Here is a 19,240-nt window from a genome sequence, read left to right as displayed (position 1 = left end):
TCAGTCCAGCTTAAATTTCCCAACCTGCACTGCTCAGTAAGCCCACTGTGACTGATGGCTTGTGAATATGGGGTAAGTTCTACCGGTAACTTGTGGAGTGAGAAACAGGTTTGATCAAATACAACTTGCATATGCTAGTGGAGGCTGGTCCATAAGGACAAATGCCCCACCACCCTCAGTCTGCCCTCAAACAGCCTATTATTATTATTATTATTATTATTATTATTATTATTAATGATACCCCACCTTTTTCCCTGATGGAACTCAAGTGGCTTACAGATAAAACAAGAATTGCTAAGCAACCAGTTCAAGAGGTGGCACAGGCTGTAAGCTTCCTCCTCTTCAATTTCAGCATTGCTCCTTGTAGAACTCAGCAGGGAGAAGGACAGGGACCAGCCACCAGTGCAACTGCTGTGTAACTCAGCATCAGTTGCTATTAATCTGCATTCATACTTAACAGGCGCCACTTTTTAAAAAAAGCTGCCAGATGAGCCTGACCTGTAGACAAAACTAAGTGAATATTGGCCATGCGAACATGGACTAGCGAGTCTTTTTGGATCCTGTGTGGCACAGTGAGTTTCATGTTCAGCAGCATTCCATGAAGTAGCCAATATTTGGTTTGCGGGGCTTGAAGAAGGAGCTGCACCAGAGCAGGGGAAATCTGCTTCTGCTTTGGATACGAAGGAGTTTGATGAGGGAAACAGCGCCATCCCTGCCTCGAGACCTTTTGATCTGGACAGCAGGGGCTTGCAGATTTCCCTCGTATACCTTCATGGGCTGCACAAAGCTGTACTTAAAGGCTGGCTGTGTGGGAGGCCTAATTAATGTATTAAATTCATTGCCACAAGATGTTGTAGTTGATCATGGGCTCGGGTGGCTCTGAAATGGGAGTGGACAAATTCTGAACTATTGCCTGGTGGAATGTTCCTTTTCACTTTGCTCCACTCAGCCAGCCATGCCCTCCACTGTTAGCGTGCTGACCTTTGACAGGAGAACCCAAATTAGGCTTAGCAGTAGGGACAAAACTAGTATACTACAACCTAGTTGTGTGTGAGAGAAAAAATCCTTACCCCTCACCCCCCCCCCCAACTCAGAATGTATCCTACTTAGACCTCCTTGGGGGAATATAAAATCTAATAAAGCCTTCCTTCTTTCAGGTCACAGAAACCAATGGCAGATGCTATAGGTTTGCCATTGGCATTTTCTATGCTGGAGAAGGAGTCAGTACATGCAGGTTTCTTGCAAACAGAGAAGAGTTTTCAGCTTCCTGCCAGGGAAGGGAGGGTCCACATGGGGTTTCAGGTTACGAGGAAGGTGTTCGGAAGCATCTCAGAAACAGGTGCTCCCCTCTGCTGACTTTCCAAAAGCCAAGGTGACTCCCAGAGGTCTGGCCTGCTGCCAGATCTACTCCGGAGCCCAAAAGGCAGACTTACTTCCAGTGAATGCTATCCAGCGTGCGTATTTAGTTGCTTCTCTTCGCCAGTGGGAAGCCACTAGCAAGCCACATGTGACAGTCAGTGAAATGATTCCCATGATGATGAAAAACAAGGTGGTGACCCACTCAGGAGGCAACCGTGGAGGAATACAGGTCCTGTCACGTCCATGAATGGTTTGACACTGTCGCACAAGGCCAACTGTGAGAGCACCTGAAACGACACACACGACAAGACAAGAACCCATTAACCGGTGTGCCTTTCTCTCTCTCTCTCTGCCCGTCCTCACCCGCTTCCTCAAACAAGGAGTTAGGAGCAGCCCTGGCTTGCCACACCAAAAGTCAATCCTGTCTCCCCCTACAATGGCCACCCAGATATTTCTGGGGGGGCATTAAGCTAACAACCCTTCTGGCCATTGTTGCTACCTAGCAGGTGACATTCTGTGGCACATGGCCTCTGAACCAAGAGACTAGTAGCCATTTTGTAGAAAGTTTAGATCAGTGGCTCCCAACATTTCCCCCCTCCATGGACCGCCTGAAAATTGCTGAGCATCTGACGATTTTTTTGTCCATTGTAGCAATTGTACTGTGCTGTGCTAGATGCTGTATGATTTTCAATCTCACTTTATTGCTTCATTTGCATTTTACTGTATTGCAATTTGAATTCCACAGAATGCAGCGAATACAATGTAATAAATAAAAAGAAGAAATAAAAAAATACAGTTAAAATTATCACTACAGTATGTACGTTTAATGTGATGGATGTGCCATTTCCCATCCTCAACCAACAATCCAGAGGCATGCCATGGACCACTTGAATAAAGCTTGCAGATAGCAAGAGTGACCCAAGACGGGGGTGGGGGGGGGAGAATCAGTGCATCTAGACAGCATGGTTAGCCCAGGAAACTGATGCATTGCAAAGAGGAGGATGTTTTCTTCTCAGCTCCAACTTGCTGCCCACTCACCTTCAGGCGTGAAGTTAAAAGGTTCAACACTGCAGTGGGGTAAAAAAGCCTTGTGATCTGTGTGGTTTAATGACTCCTCCCTTAAGACTAACTATAACACAATTGGATTAAAAGCACCTGCAGGCAGAGTCATTGTCTGTTTGCGGGAAATGCACACAAGCAAACACAATAGCCACTGTTCAGATGTCACAGTTACAGTGCTATGGAATTCTCATGAGAACGGGCTCAGGCAAGTCCGTAACAGAGGCCACCAAACTGCAAATGCATCTACATGGACAATCCTCACACTCATCTGCTTGTTCTACCCTTAACACCACAGGGCAGATGTTGCCTCCTTGCAACCAAAGCTAGCGGTTGGGCATTGTTGTCCCGATTCCACATATCCCTGCCCGTTTTTGCCACCAGCATCTCCAACAACAACTTGTCCACAGTAGGAATTTGGATATGGCTGGCTATAAACTGCAAAGCAAGGTCTATAGGCTGGCAGCCTGGGGTCTCCTGTTCTAGACACCACCTGCAGTTAGGAATTAGTGGAATTTTCCAAGCTGTGCCTTTTCGATTCAAACCAGAAGCTTTCCAAAAAGAGCTGCACAGATTGTGGCCAAGTGAAAAGGTCAGTTGACACAGCTCTAAATGCCTCAAGTAACAGCAAAGGCTACTCCTGATTGTTACAAATGTCCTAATGATTTGCCACAGCGCGCAGCCTTCATTTTCTGGAAAATTAGGCCAAAGATAATAGAATAAGGCTGTGCAATTAATACGCCTCGCTTGGCGCTGGGAGATCTATTTCAATTTAGCCGCCTTCGCGAAAGGAGCAGGCCAGCACACCACGACTGCATGTGTTTACAGCACAGAATTTGGGTGCTTCTTGTTAGCTAAGAGCAAAGCATTCTCGATTGAACGAACCTCACTTAGTGCGCTCCAGATGCAAATGGTTTAACAAGTTGGAACCAATTACCTTGCAAACCCTACTTAGCTCCTGTGAACCCACAAATATGAGCATTCTCACTATTTCCGGCCCTACTTTCTACAGTGTGAGAAGTTGCAATATTCAATAAAATGGTTTGGGGGGTTATCGTCCCAGATGAGGAATGAGCATGTTCTGTTGGGGCTAACAATGGCTGCTAGCTATGACAGCTATGCCAGATGTTGGGTATCACCAGTTGCTGGAAACTATGGCAGGGGCTGCGTTGGGGGGGTGTTTTGTGCTTGAATCCTGCCTACTGGTCTCCCACTGGCATTTCGTTGGCCACTGTGAGAACAGGGTACTGAACCAAAAAGGCTACTGGCCTGATCCACCGGGGCTTTTCTCATGTTTTGGGGGGGAATGGCAATATTGCCAACCAGGGGCCTGGCCAAGAAATGGATAGAGGGAGGAAAAGGTGGGGGATGACCCTTGGTGGGTCTGGAAGGTCGAATGCATGAGGTTGGGGGGCCAGGGTTAGAGTAGGTTTAGATTGGGTGGAAACACCCTTGGGTAAAAAAAAAACAAGTTAGACATCATCTTGTTCTCTCCAGTGTTAGAAACTCAGATATATAAGGCAGGTGCCAAATGACACCTTACACCTAGGTTGCGGTCACCACGGTGCAGTGTCTATTCACCAGGTGGTTCAAATAGGTGACTCTTGGGCTCCCTCTCCACGGTACAGTTCTAGGATAGAAATATATCTATCCCCCTTCACTTCTAAATCATTAAAATACTTTGAGTCATTCTGAAGTGGAATGATGGTTTATTTATTTTGGGGAGGAAATACAAATTGCTCCATCAAACGACTCTTTATGTTGAGCGTAATTCTCTATGGTATTCTTTAGAGGAAACTGTTCCACTCCTCAAGGCCATGTTCCTGAACAAAGTGCCAGCTGGTATTTCATTGTAGGGTGGGGCTAGGGCCAGGCAGAGGTGTCAGCGTCTCCTGAAAGCGTATTTCCCAAGATCTTCCCAAGATCAATGAATCCAGGGCTTTCTGGCTAATACCCATGGGTGGGACTAATAATGATAATAATAATTTTTTATTTATACCCCGCCCTCCCCTGCCAGGGCCGGGCTCGGGATGACTAACACCAAATATAAATTACAATAAAACGTAATAGAAAAACAAAAACAGTTAATTAAAATGCAGCTTAAAATGCAGCCTCATTTTAGTGTGGCCCATAAATCAAGACCATAAAGGGAGGAAACCTCAGATATTCACCCGAGCCAGCTATCCATGCTGGTCCTACATGGGCCAGCAAAAAAGCCAAGGGAAAATGTATATGCCAAATCCCATATAAGGGGTCAGAATGAGTCTAAGCTGAAGACCAGGCAGAACAACTCCGTCTTGCAGCCCCTGCGGAAAGATGTCAAATCCCGCAGGCCCTGGTCTCTTGTGACAGAGCGTTCCACCAAGTTGGGGCCGGTGCTGAAAAGGCCCTGGCCCTAGTTGAGACCAATCTAACCTAACTAGCAAGACCAGGGTGAAAGCTTCAGGCGGCTGCTATCTGAATGACGTTAGCAACTTCTGTTTAGCTGCAGAACCAAAACAAGAAGAAAGCCGAATTAGTGAAACCTCAGAGCAGCCCTGCTAGGTCAGACTGATGGCTCATCTGGTCCAAGGGCAAACAAGATGTTTCTGGGAGGTCCCACAATGGGCCACTCAGCTACCAGCTTTCGCCCACTATTGCCCCCCACCCTCCAGTAGAGAGCCACCTAGCGCCTCTTGCTCTGTGGAAAGGATCATGATAAATACACGCACACGCACACACCAGCTTACAAATAACATCAAAATACATTTTAAAAGCCATAATAAACAATATAAACATATCGTTTACTGTGGCTTTAAAAATGTATTTTGATATTATTTGTAGGCTGTCTTGGAAGGATTTGTATCCTGAAAGGTGGGGTAATGGCAACCAATTAATAACTGGTGTTCAGAACCTCTTTGCCATTAAGCCGCCCATAGGTCTGCTGCAGGGATTCCTAAGAGATTATATGAGAAGCACACTGATCACCTGAAGTGCTACACAAATGCCAAGTGCCATAGGTACCATCAACTGGAGGTCCCATTAAATATTCTGGCCAATGGCCATTAATAGATCCTTCCCCCGTATTCCCCCCCCCCAGCCCCCTTTTAAAAAGAGGCTCACACCACATTTTGCAGCAGCAGATTGCAAATTATGCCTTGTGGGAAACAATACTTCTTTTGTCGGTCGTAAACTGACCAACCAGTTTTGCCAAGTTCTAATTTTGTAGGAAAGGGACAGATCCTCTCTACCCACTTTCTCAGTATCACACGTATTTTACAAGTCCCAATTGCAGGGAAAGAGTGTCCGTCTCCCTCTGGACACTGCTGGATTCCAACATGACTGCCTGACTACTGGGGTGACTACCCCATTGTGTGTCTTCATCCCCAACCACCACCATGACTTGAAATGAACTAAGAAATGTCAAACACTTTAATCTTTTCTCAGAGGGAAGATGCTCCAATTGCCTGATCCTTTGAACCACTTCTCCAGATCCACAAGATCCTTTTTGAATTCTGAACCCACCTAAGTACGCTATATAATCTCCACTGAACACAAGCATTATGTAGCGTGTATCTGAGCACGTCTCGTTCCAATATAGTTTTATCAAACTGAATAAAAACCATCAACAGCTACACTCCCCTCCTCAGAAGAGATCAAAAGAATCCAGTAAACCTACTTTTGTAAGACACGAGTTTGGACTTCTTTGGCAATCCAAGACAGGAGATCTGGAGGGGTCTGGAACTGCTGGGTCACAGCTGCTGTGCAGGAGGATTACTCTTGGGGGGGGTGGTCTGCTTTATAGGGAAACCTGCAAATGCCATATACACCCCAAGCTACAGCATATGCAAGGAAACTAAAAACAACATGCCTGTAATTGCTATAAAATTAATCCAAATGTTACCAACTAGCTTTATTTAAAAAAAAAACACTTTTCAGGGTTTATGGGAAGAATCAACAAAAAGAACCCCCTCAAAGGGAAAAATGCCTGCAAACCACTTGTGACAAATTATTTCCCTGTCATTTGAAGAGAAAGAGGCCCATTCACTGCCCTGCCATAGATCTCTGTATGGGAAACTGAATCCCAACCATTCTTGTAAAAGGTAGGGTAGTGACAACTCAACCTCTGTTTCAAGACAACGATTCTCAAAAGACAACATTGTCCGGGCTACGGTATAACTGAGCAACTGCGTGAGAGGGCAGCCTTTCCTTCCTAGAAAGAGCTGGATGAATTCACAGCAGAAAAAAAACAACAGTGTTCTCTGTTTTCCATTTAACTCTGCAAAAGAACGGAGGCTGGTGGAATCTCTTCCATAGGGAGCATCAAAAGGACGGCTTGTTTACTTCCACTCGGTTAAACATGTGGAGACCTAAGCAGCCAGCAGTGTCTCCGTGGACCCTATGCTGGCCAGCAGGAATGTTATTGCAGGTGAGAATTTGCATGGAGGAATGAACCTAGCTTAACTTTAAAGGCTCGGGCTGTAGCAACAGACAAGCCACCCATCGCCACCTAAAATTGGTAGTATCTATTGTCCACCACCCAGGTGCCAGGAGGAAGACGTGGAAGTACTGGTGGGGTGAGTAAATGGCAAAAGAAGTCGTGCCTACTGAACATCCTCAGATGGGCAGCTGCTGAGCCAAAGTAAACTCTCTCTTTTTGGGTTAAAGCCGACACTTCTCTTATTGCCCCTCAATTCATAATGTAACTATTAATTAAGTTCTCCCTGAATTATTTGCACGCACACACCTTCCTTGCAAACATCAATGCACATTTCCAGGAACATGATTTGAGGGGGTATCTAGGATAACAACTCATTAACCTGTTTCAACTCCCATTTTTTTTACACAGTTGGAGGACTGACTCAGCAACTGAATCAAAGGGGTGTGCTAAGGTCAACAATCTCTGCTAAGACCAGAATCTCTTTGAAATATCCCTTTCACACAGTGGTAACACTTGTGTTATTTTGGTGGATTTCAGAATTCCTTAAAAACAAAAAAGAGCACCTGTGTGTGATGCAGGGACTCACTAGAAGGCTAAGACAATTGAAGGGAAGGTCAGCTAGGCAACAGAGGATATCTTCACAAACACGGTGGCGCATAAGACAGAATGGCTGTATTAATCATGCAAACACCACCAAGTTAAGAGATGTGCAAAATGCCAGGACTCCTCAAAAAGTTCTGTCATTGGCACCACGTCATTTTAAAAGATTGAAATAGATTAGATAGAATCTTTCAGGAGCCCAATGGAAAAGACTGACCAAGAATATTCTAGATCAGGCATCCCCAAACTCGGCCCTCCAGATGTTTTGGGACTACAATTCCCATCATCCCTGACCACTGGTCCTGTCAGCTAGGGATGATGGGAGTTGTAGTCCCAAAACATCTGGAGGGCCGAGTTTGGGGGTGCCTGTTCTAGATGATCCCAATAATCCAAGAGATGTAGGCAAGAGGACAGTGAAAGTAATCTCCATCCCTTCTTGACAGAGGCAGTTGGAGATGAACTCTGATTGTAAGAATGAGCCAAGGGAGTCAGTGAATATGACTCCCCACACCCCAGCATTTCTAAATTTCTTGTTGATGTGAATAGGGATTATCATGTCTGCATAACACCTTTAGAGGGCCATCAATGCTTTTCTTCATGTCTCAGAACTCCGATTAAGACACATTGCTGGACCCGTTAACATCTGACACTATTTCAAAGATATAATTACAGTATATACATGCATTTGGACTGCAGGTTTAGGCAAAAACTTAGAAAGGAGGAGTGGAGCTGGAGGGAAGGTGTCCATAATTTAGCAAAGGCGATAAAAGCCTGGGCTATTCAACTCATCAGCAAACATAATTTCAGAGAGGTGGAATATACCTTTGACAGCTGAAACTGCTTTGGATTCCACCTGATCATCAACATGCCAGCCAACACTGGTTTCCTAGGTAACAAAAAAAAAGGAAGTGCCTACAATAAAAAGGAAGGAAAAACACAGACAGTGGCACCTGCCTCTTCTCCCACTTCTTAACACCTTTGAATTATTCAGACAGGCTCAGGGCTGAGAGCACAGCATTAACAGTGCCCTCCCCTCCTACCCCCCAAAGGCAGAACAAAAATCGTGATGAATAATTTGTAATGCAGCAGCATCTGAAGACAGCCTTGTCCCCTGTTCTGAAGAGTATACAAATAGGAAAGAGGGAAGGGAACTTCAGGGGGGTCCAAGAATGCTAGGAGGCAAAGGTGAATGCATAAAATAGCTCCCCTTGGAGAGGAGGGAAGGGATATAGTTCATTGAAGGAGCACCTGCAGAAGGGCTGAGGTTCAATTCCCAACATCTGCAGGTAGGGCTGGGGAGAAGAGTCGTCTGGAATCCTAGAGCGCTGCTGCCAGTCAGTGTGGCCAATACTGATGTAGATGGGCCCTAAACAAGAGTCATTCATCAAGTAAGAGTCATTCTTACTATTGGTGGTGCTGTGGTCTAAACCACTGAGCCTCTTAGGCTTGCTGATCGGAAGGTCGGCGGTTTGAATCCCCGCAACGGGGTGAGCTCCCGTTGCTCTGTCCCAGCTCCTGCCAACCTAGCAGTTAGAAAGCATGCCAGTGCAAGTAGATAAATAGGTACCGCTGCAGTGGGAAGGTAAATGGTGTTTCTGTGTGCTCTGGCATTCGTCTCGGTCCTCCGTGCACCAGTAGCAGTTTAGTCATGCTGGCAACATGACCTGGAAAACTGTTTGTGGACAAAGACCGTCTCCCTCGGCCTGAAAGCGAGATGAGCACCGCAACCCCATAGTCGCCTTTGACTGGACTTAACCATCCAGGGATCCTTTACCTTACTTATTGACTCCATACATATACAGTTCACGCTGGCTGCCAATTAGTTTCTTGCCAAATTAAAAGTGCTGGTGCTGACCTATAAAGCCTTACATGGCTCAGGACCTCATTACCTTACAGACTGACTCTCCCCATACAAACCGACACAAACCCTGCGCTTGTGATCCGAGGCCCTTCTCCATGTCCTCGCTCCCCAAGAAGTTTGGAGGGTGGCCACGTGAGAACAGACTTTTACTGTGGTGGCTCCCCGACTGTCAGAGACCAGGCTGAGGAATACAACTCTGGTGAGGAATGGCGGGAGCCTACCCCTCCCCCTGCTCATGGCCAGGATCCTGAAACTCCACAGGAGCAGTGGAGGAGTGTCGATTTGGAACAATAGTTTGCGGTGGGGCGCAGTTCGCAAGACAACAGTTGGGCAGAACTGGGAGGTGAAGAAGAAGAATGGGAAGAGAGTGAGCTAGCAGACTCTCACTGGAAGATGTGCAGCCTCTCAGTCCCAAGGCTAAGAGATTAGGTAAGGTGGCAGCGCAAAAGGCTCAATGGTTGAGAGATCTGGTGGCTAGGAGACGAGAGGACGGAAGTGACTAGAGGGAAGTGGGCGAAACCTTAACTGGGAGCACCTGCACTCTGAGAAGGGTCGCTTGTTCTTTTGCTGCATTCATTAAAGAGTTACTGGTAAGAGACTGCTTTCTCTTTGTACTGCTTATCTATGGCCAAGGGGGGAGGAAGCAGAGTCCCTGACACAACTGTGGAATGCTCTCCCCGGAGAGGCTCACCCAGCACCATCATTATATGACTTTGGGCACCAGGCCTTTGGCCATTAAATAATCTATGGCCTATTAAATGTGGGCGGGGGACTGTTATTATGATTATTTTATTATTATGCTGTGTATTATTTTTTTATGCTCCATCTATTGAGTTCTGAATGTTGTACACCAGCCTGGGATCTTTGGATAAAGGGTGGTACATGAATAAATAAAATAAATGGATAAATAAATAAGGCCTATGGAGCCATCTTGTGGCTCCATAGGCCTTATTTATTTATCCATTTATTTTAAAGCTATGGTTTTCCCAGTAGTAATGTACGGAAGTGAGAGCTGGACCATCAAGAAGGCTGATCGCCGAAGAATTGATGCTTTTGAATTATGGTGCTGGAGGAGACTCTTGAGAGTCCCATGGACTGCAAGAAGATCAAACCTATCCATTCTCAAAGAAATCAGCCCTGAGTGCTCACTAGAAGGACAGATCCTGAAGTTGAGGCTCCAGTACTTTGGCCACCTCATGAGAAGAGAAGACTCCCTAGAAAAGACCCTGATGTTGGGAAAGATGGAGGGCACAAGGAGAAGGGGACGACAGAGGATGAGGTGGTTGGACAGTGTTCTCGAAGCTACTAACATGAGTTTGGCCAAACTGCGAGAGGCAGTGAAGGATAGGCGTGCCTGGCATGCTCTGGTCCATGGGGTCACGAAGAGTCGGACACGACTGAACGACTGAACAACAACAATGGAGCCATACCAAGAGTCACAGGAAGCTGCCTTATACTTAGGGGAACATCTCCCCTGCAAGGAAAGACGGCAGTGTCTGCGGATTTTCAGCTGAGGTGGTGGGGAGAGGAGCTAAAGGGTAGACTTTATAAAATGCTTCATAATACTGGAACTTGCAAGCACCCAATGAGAATCAATGAAAGGCAGCAGATTCAAGAGAGACAAAGTCAAAGACAGTTTATGTGTGTTAACCAAAAGGTCACTGTGAGTTCTTCCAGTAACACACAATTACATACAGTAGTTAAAGTTCAGTAGAATGCCAACAGCATTACATCTGTTAGTCTCCAGCAGCCACTTTCACCAACTTATCTGTAAGATTCTCAGCAGTTTTGGCAATTACTGCTGTCCTGCAAGTTACAAACCTATCTACAGCCACAAAAGAGGCAGCACGGTGCAATGGTTAGGATGCTGGTCAAGATTCACCGTCCACTGGGTGATATTGGACCAATTCCTAGCTCTCAGCCTAACCTGCCTCACAGAGTTGTCAAATACGGATGTTAAAGATCCAGTTTTAAATCCTCCTCCACTAATTTGGAAAAGAGGATTTCTATGAGGTGGCTTTTGGATACAACATTGGAGGAAAATCCATTTCAGATCTTCTACACCAGTTGTGAAGAACCTTTGGGCTCTCTACTTGCCACTGGACTACAACTCCCATCAGCCCCAGCAGGCATGGCCAACGGCCAGGGATGATGGGAGTTTCAGTCCAGCAACTTCTAGAGCACCAAATGCTCCTGCACACCTGCACTGCATCTACAGGATGCAACTAATCTCTTCCTTATTCTAGTCCCTAGGAAACATTGGGGAGCTTTGTCCCTCGGCTTGATTTAAGAGGTGAACTGCTGCCTAAAGATGATCCAGAAGATGTTTGTGAGAGAATAAATCCTTTGATTTAAAAACAAATAGGCAATAAGGTACAACTGTTCCCGGCCTGCAGCCTTTCAGACTGCTGATTGGAGCTCTCATGATGGAATGCTGCAAAGTAAAACAATTATTATTCATAGATACTTAGCATGGCAGAGAGGCTATGAAAGAAACATTCTCCTTGACGTATGAGTTTTCCATGTACAGTCGTACCTTGGAATCTGTTCCAGAAGTCCGTTCGACTTCCAAAACGTTCAGAAACCAAAGTGCGGCTTCTGATTGGCTACAGGAAGATCCTGCAGCCAACCGGAAGCCACAGAAGCCACGCTAGACATTCAGCTTCCAAAAATCATTCATAAACCAGAAAACAAACTTCCAGGTTTTGATTGTTTGGGAGCCATTTTTTTCAGGAGCCAAGGTGTTCAAGATCCAAGGTATGACTGTATAGGGAATGTATGAGATTCCTGCATTGCATGGGGTTGGACTAGATGATCCTTGGGGGTCCCTTCAAACTCTGCAAATCTATGATTCTATGTTTTCTCTAGGTACAGGGAGTGTCATGCATCCATTCGTAAGAGACCCCCCCATGCCCCGCCCCATCCATCTGAAGTGGCGCAGGCCAGATACAAGCTGACATCCTCACCTGTTTGAGATAACTAAGCCTCATACACATTTATCTTAGTTAAATTTTTCAATACTGCTTCATCTTACTCAATATTGCTTTATCTTACAACATATCCCCTCCCCTTTAAAAGAAAAAAGCAGCATGAACAAGCATGTGGGAAACAGTTGGCAATAAAAATGGTATGTGACAAGGGAAATATGGACTCCATTCAAAACACACACACAGTCTGAAAATGTAATAAAATTGTCTGAGTAACCACCAGGTTGCATTTAGATCGGATGCTTTAAAAAGCCCTCCACATTAATAATACTAAGGAGGAAATGTATATCCATCTCCAGAGTCAGAGAGGTGCAGGTATTCCCTATATCTGTATCTTACTAGTATTGCTCTGAATACAGCCAATTTCTGTTGAGACTTCTTAAGATGTAATTTGAGAACGTATACAGTGGTACCTCAGGTTACAGACGCTTCAGGTTACAGATGCTTCAGGTTACAGACTCCGCTAACCCAGAAATAATGCTTCAGGTTAAGAACTTTGCTTCAGGATAAGAACAGAAATCGTGCTCTGGCGGCGCAGCGAGAGGTCCCATTAGCTAAAGTGGTGCTTCAGGTTAAGAACGGACCTCCAGAACGAATTAAGTCCTTAACCCGAGGTACCACTGTATTCAGAACATGGCATGATAGATGGAGGCTTTATTTCAAATGGGCTTCGGGCAGGTTGTTCTGTTTACAGATTAAGAGGCAAGCATATTCAGACTTTTATTTCCTGAACTCATAAATCTTACCTCCACAACCTTCAGCTCTTGCCAGACATGGTGTAAAGCACATTATCACTTGCTTAAGAGGAAAATCAAGGCACAGAAAGCACGTCAGAGACTGACTTATTATTCCATCAGTGAGAGCATTTCTAATGTATCTGAATACTCTTTGGCCTTTCCCCCTATAACTAGCAACTACAGTGGTACCTCTGGTTAAGTACTTAACTCGTTCCAGAGGTCCGTTCTTAACCTGAAACTGTTCTTAACCAGAAGCACCACTTTAGCTAATGGGACCTCCCGCTGCTGCTGCGCCGCCAGAGCATGATTTCTGTCCTTAACCTGAAGCGTTATTTCTGGGTTAGAGGAGTATGTAACCTGAAGCGTATGTAACCTGAAGCGTATGTAACCTGAAGCGTATGTGACCCGAGGTACCACTGTATTTACTGCGGATGCATCAAGGAACATCACATTTGGAAGTTACTAGTATCTGAGAATGGGAAATCATCACACTCCTTTAGCACTTGCACCGTAAAAGCATGTCAGTCTCTAGAGATGCTCTGACATGAAAACATCACAGCCATTACAGACTGTGCCTTTCCAGAGATCCACAAATGCAGGCAAAAAAAGCATAGGAGGACATAGACAAGGAGCACTGTTGGGAAGAATGTCTCAATGTGGCCACACACGCATGCCAGCTCCAGCCCAATTCCCCTGTTCCTATTGGCAGTGTGTGGGAGGTGTGAAGGAATGATCTTCATGCATTTGGCCAAATGCTCTTAAGGGACAGGCCCATCATTCGACGGATGCCAAGCACATTCAGCTGAAAGCATAAAGACTCCTCCACCAGATCTTCCTTCTCAACACACAAAGCTCACTGCTGGCAGAGACACTGGAAGCAGAACAATTCAGCAAACACCTGGATAGAGCTATTATTTGCACAATAACCACTGTGTGCATTACTCAATTTGTGTGGTCCTGCAACTATGCTCACAAAAAGAGTTGACTGCTGTTGTCGTGTGTGAGTTCCTGGAGAGAAGAGAACTTGCCCAGTTTGCTTATATGAAACTTTGTAAGGTGTCATGGGGAACACCAAAACTTCCTCAAGCAACACAGTCCACAATGCAAACTGCCCTACAACTGTTATTAGTTGCACCAGCTGCCAATTAGATACAGGTACCAGGCTAGGTATATGGTGTACAAAACCCTACACAGCTTGGGACCACGATACCTACAAGATCAGCTCACTACCTGCATGCCCAAGCGATCATTGCATTCTACAGGAGAGGGCATCCTGCAGGTACCATCATATCAGGAGGTCCATTCTGCATGTTCTTGGAAACACCTGCCCTTTGGATCATTCTCCCATTGCATATCAGACACATGCCTTCTATATTGCGTTTTGGCACCTGCTAAAGATGTTCCACTTTCAACAAACCTTCTAAAATCTTTATCCAAAGTTAGTATCTGTCTTCAAACTGAATTGATTTTACATATGCAATTGTTTTATGAGCCGCAATTTTCCGTCTATAAGATACCCCCATGTGTAAGAACACACACACACCTATTTTGGGGGACTCCGTTTTAAGAAAATGAGGGCAGATGGCCCAAAGTTGTTGAGCTTCTCCCCCCATGCAGCTGCGGGCAGGAAACACTCCCTAGATCGTTTCCCACTGCAGCAGCATCGGGGGGGGGGAGTTGTGCTCCCGCCAACTGGCTGGCTGGCAGGCACGCCGCTTCTCCACCCCACCCCCCCATGCCACTACCCGTGTATTGGACGACCCCAGTTTTTTGACACAATTTTTTAGTCAAAAAACCTCGTCTAATACACAGAAAAATATGGTATGTTATACTGTAAATCGCTTTGGGGTGCCTTGTGAGAAGTGATTCACAAATGAAACAAATAAAACAAACTTTTTTTGAAAAAAAGAATTAAAGGCAATCCGGCTCATTGATCTTTCAAGTTACAAGAGGAGGAAAAAATGGCCGCTTGGGCTTTAACACAATGACATTTAAAGCTACTCCAGCCCCTCTACCACTTAGGTGCATCTAGCACATTTCCCCAAAAGTTTGCCTCCAGACAAGATAGAACTGGCAGGCACTGAAAAAAGTCACTCCCAGGCAGCACTCTGGAAAGCATAAAGACAACTTTGTTGAGCTCTTGCATACCGAAGTGCAGCATTTGGACTCATGCCGAAGATTATTCTTGTGTAGCACAAAGTTTAATTAAGTGCCTATCCCTTAGCTAATATACTGAATTGAGCTAGAAATGATTCACACACACACACACACACACACACACACACCCCAGCACTGTGGCAAATCACAACTGCCACTGAAATCCGGAACGTTGGGTTTCCGTAATGGCAAGAGGCTGCAAGGGGGAGAACAAACACCAAGAAAGGGAAAGGGGGGGGGGGAGAGAGAGAGAGATGTCAAGTAACTTTAAAGACACTGTTGACGTAGGCCAGTAACTACCCTGTTGCATGAACCAACAGTGTTCTCTCCAAGCTCTACCTTTCGAGTTAAATGAGTTCTGGCCCTCGCTCTAGGGCATCGGAGCCAGAAGCTACAATGACCACACAGCTGTTCTGCTCCTGCGTAAGGCAGCTATATTTAGCTTCACACAGATATGTAAAGTGATCCCCGTCATGCACAAGCTCCCAAACTACAGAAAACCCACATCTCACTAAGTGGGAGGTACCTGCGCTGGGGGCTGGGGGCATGGATAGGTGAGGAGCAAGCTTGCCCCTAAACCCCATGCAAACGGGTTCTCACTTTTTCACTAACACTGGCAGGAAACGAGAGCGTTTTTCAGCTGTATAGCCATCAGTTACTGCAGACACTACTAAAAATGATTTGTCCATTTCCCTCTTTTCTTCCCACCCTGGTTTTGTCCAGCATGCTTCTCACTGGTCTTCACTGGTTTCTCTGTTCTCGTCTTCATTTTAAGTTTGTGTGTTTTCGGACGTTTCCACTGACTTGCTCTGCAATTGTTTTCTCTTCTTTCTAGGCTCTTCCCTGAACATTTTTCCTCTACAGTTACCAATGTCCCAAGGGTACCTAACTAATTCCCCTGCCCCCCCTCCAGCTGCCCCTCATGTGAATTGCCCTTTCATCTGATACTCTAGTCTTCCCCTGTGTTTATATTTACAGTGCAATTCTACACTCAGACGCCACCCGCATTGTGTTCAAAGAAGTTTACTCACAGGTAAGGCGTATAATATTACAGCTTTAAGCAGTCACCTTGACATATCTCCAACTCGACCCCTTTCCTCCAAAATCTGGCTGGCCTATACCTTTCCTTTTGAGTTGCTTCATGTTTGAAAAACATCTAACCATTTCACATGGTGGTAGTAGCAGTAGCATTTATTAAAGTTTTATACTGCTGTTCATCCAAGGATCACAGGGCAGTTTGCAATATAAAAACTCAAAAATAAATATCATAATAACAAAAACAATGAGCCTTCTTCCAACAATTAGCTTCACAAAATAGCCCAGAGTTTCGGGATGATTAATGTATTACCTCAAAGTGTATTGTACCAAAGCAGGGTACAAACTGGTATCTCCCAGTGAATACTGTTCTGCAGGGAAGGAAACTATCTAACACAGGGATCTGCTATAGACACACATCAGAACACTGGGGTGGTTGTTTTTCAAACCAGGCACCCAACACACTTTGTGGTGTTTATTACAGTCATGGGCAGTATACATGCATGCAAGTACTCATAAGTCTGAAAGTCACCTTCAGTTAGGCTACCAAGGAGAAGCCCATAGAATTAGTAACAAAAAACAGCTGCTGTGTTTGCCCCCAAAGAAATCAATATAAGTTCCATATGTGTGTGTGTGTGTGTGTGTGTGTGTGTGTATACATATACATGTACATGTACATATGCACAAACACACACACACACACACACACACCATGGGAGGAGACACCAGACACAAACACTAGGCAGGCTCTGTGCAACTCAGAAACATGCTAAGTTCATTGTCCCAGCAAGGGGAGACCATCGACATGATTCCATTTTTAATACACACATACACAAATATATGGGCATGGTCTCAAGATTCATAGTCGCTCAGAGCTCTTTCATCGGAACAGGAGTTCTGTGGAACAAGGACACAGGGTTCCTGACCAACACAAGTGGGTCAAAAGTTGTATCATTTGAACCAAGTTTGCAAGGTTTCTCTGAAGGCTTGCCCTCTTCAAAATGCACATGCCAGGTGGCTAGTAACAGCAAGCAACAGCACAGAAAAGACACAGGACCCTCTCTGCCCCTATAAGCACAAGAAGCACCAGTCTACCCCCTGCCTATGCACTTGGAAAATGGATGGGGAACCTCAGGCCGAGGGGCCAAACAAGACTCCCAAGGTCTTTCTATCTGCCCCTTGTGGGTCTCCCCAGAGACCACAAGTCAAGAGCGGGTGTCAGGAACAGGTCAGGAATAATGCATCCCTTGAGCTGAGAAAGGTACCCCAATGCTGCCTCAGAACAAAAACCCTGCTCTGTCTTACATTTGGCAGAGCAAGCACAAGAGACAGAGCCTTTTCGGTCATGGCACCTGGACCCTGAAATGGCCTTTTGGAGAAGGACTGACTGCCAGGCTTCCCATCTGCTTGGCTTCTGGCAAGCTGTGAAAATCTGGCTGTTTCAGCAGTCAAGATCATTTATACTCAATTGACTGTCATACTTGTCAGGTTCTGGGTGGTTCCATATTTTGTGGCTTTCTTTATCACCCTGTTCCTTTTAAACTGGATCCAAAAGGCAGGCTAGAAATGTCATCTGAGTCTCCCACAGGTAGTAATGAGAGAATTAGAAACAAAGTCACATCTACACATGTAAAGCAGATTTAAGGCACATGGCTTCCCTCAAAGAATCTCGGGAACTGTTATTTAAGAGTGCTAGAAATTGTAGCTCTGTGGGGGATGAAACTACAGTTTCCACGATTCTTTGGGGAAGCCATGTGCTTTAGATCTATGGTGTGGATGTGACCCAAGACAGGATAGCACTCTCAAAATAAGAGAGCCAAGAAAGAAAAATATTTAAAACATAAAAGCAAGGCAATATTGAGTGAGAACATCTAGACTCTACACTTTTGTGGGAACTAGCTCCTGCATCCCATTTTAAAAATAAGTAGGTCAGAAAGTAGTCAATTAACAAAACCCAAAGAAAACTTTGGCCTTCTCCCCCTTTTTCTGAATGGGTCTCCCTGCACATATAACGCCTCGACAAGATCCAATTTCGGTCAAGGAAAGTTCCTATAAATCCTTTCTGTGCAAAATGCGGACAGATTTTGAGCCAACATTAATAAAACTGCCTAAAGAGAACCAATTAACCTGAATGGGAGAAAGGAAACCCCGGAAATTTAAAGAGATGTGTGTGAAGAACTTCGAACAAAATGCAAGATTCAGTGTTTTCACACTTTGTAACTGGGACTCCATTTCTATTCCAGAAACTTGCTAAGTTGGACTATTTCTGAGAAAGCCAAAAATAAAAAATAACCCACCCGTAAGTACTTAACTACAGATCACAGATTTATTTTGGAGTGAAAGCAAGACCATAGATTGAAAAGAATTGGCATACCAAAATGTAAGGGATACGTTGCCCCAATTTTTAAAGAAACTGTTAATGGCATTGTGAGCTGTAGTGGAATTTTACTGAACGCAATCCTTGGCCCCAGTATAGCCCTTCTGTAGCTCTGTTCCACTTGATCTGCTCGTAAACTTAGAGACTTTCATAATGTTACAAAAACATCTGTTGCCAATCTTGCTGCTGAGTGCTAGATTTTTTCCCCCTTGTTTGATCTGCATTTTAATTTTAACAGTCCAACAAACTACTGTAAACAACCCTTTGTCACCAAGAATCACTAAAACGCCTGATAAGCCATGCAAAATAACTGCCAACGAAGACCATCCAGGGAGAGGTAAATAAACTGGGGTGTAGCATGACATTAACTAGCCTGCATTTGGTGCTAACACGTTATATTTGGACAGAACAAGGAATGGATGGAGAACCTGTCCCCTTCCAGATGCTGCTTGACTCCTATCCCAAATGAGCACCAGTCACCATGGTCAGGGATAATGGGAACCGTAGTTCAACATTTGGAGGGCCACAGGTTTTCCACCCCTGCAGTGAAGATATGGCAATGCACAAGGAAAGGGAAGGCTTTCCACATGGGAGACAATCTCAAGATGGTCCTCTGTCGGATTCTTACACACCCAGATCTGAACAGTG

At 45.2% G+C, this 19,240-nt stretch overlaps 1 protein-coding gene across 1 annotated transcript in view; it reads right to left on the bottom strand.

Annotated features, from left to right (window-relative positions):
• MOSMO (modulator of smoothened) overlaps positions 1–19,240 on the bottom strand; it is a 41,161-nt gene that overhangs the window by 3,195 nt on the left and 18,726 nt on the right. The window contains exon 2 of the mRNA XM_033167185.1: positions 1,434–1,646. Coding sequence (XP_033023076.1) covers positions 1,434–1,646 — 213 coding nt within the window. The remainder of the gene's footprint in view (positions 1–1,433; positions 1,647–19,240) is intronic.

The sequence above is a fragment of the Lacerta agilis genome, chromosome 13 (genome assembly GCF_009819535.1).
Source record: "Lacerta agilis isolate rLacAgi1 chromosome 13, rLacAgi1.pri, whole genome shotgun sequence".
NCBI classification, from domain to species: domain Eukaryota; kingdom Metazoa; phylum Chordata; class Lepidosauria; order Squamata; family Lacertidae; genus Lacerta; species Lacerta agilis.
This window is presented reverse-complemented; position numbering and strand designations above follow the sequence as displayed.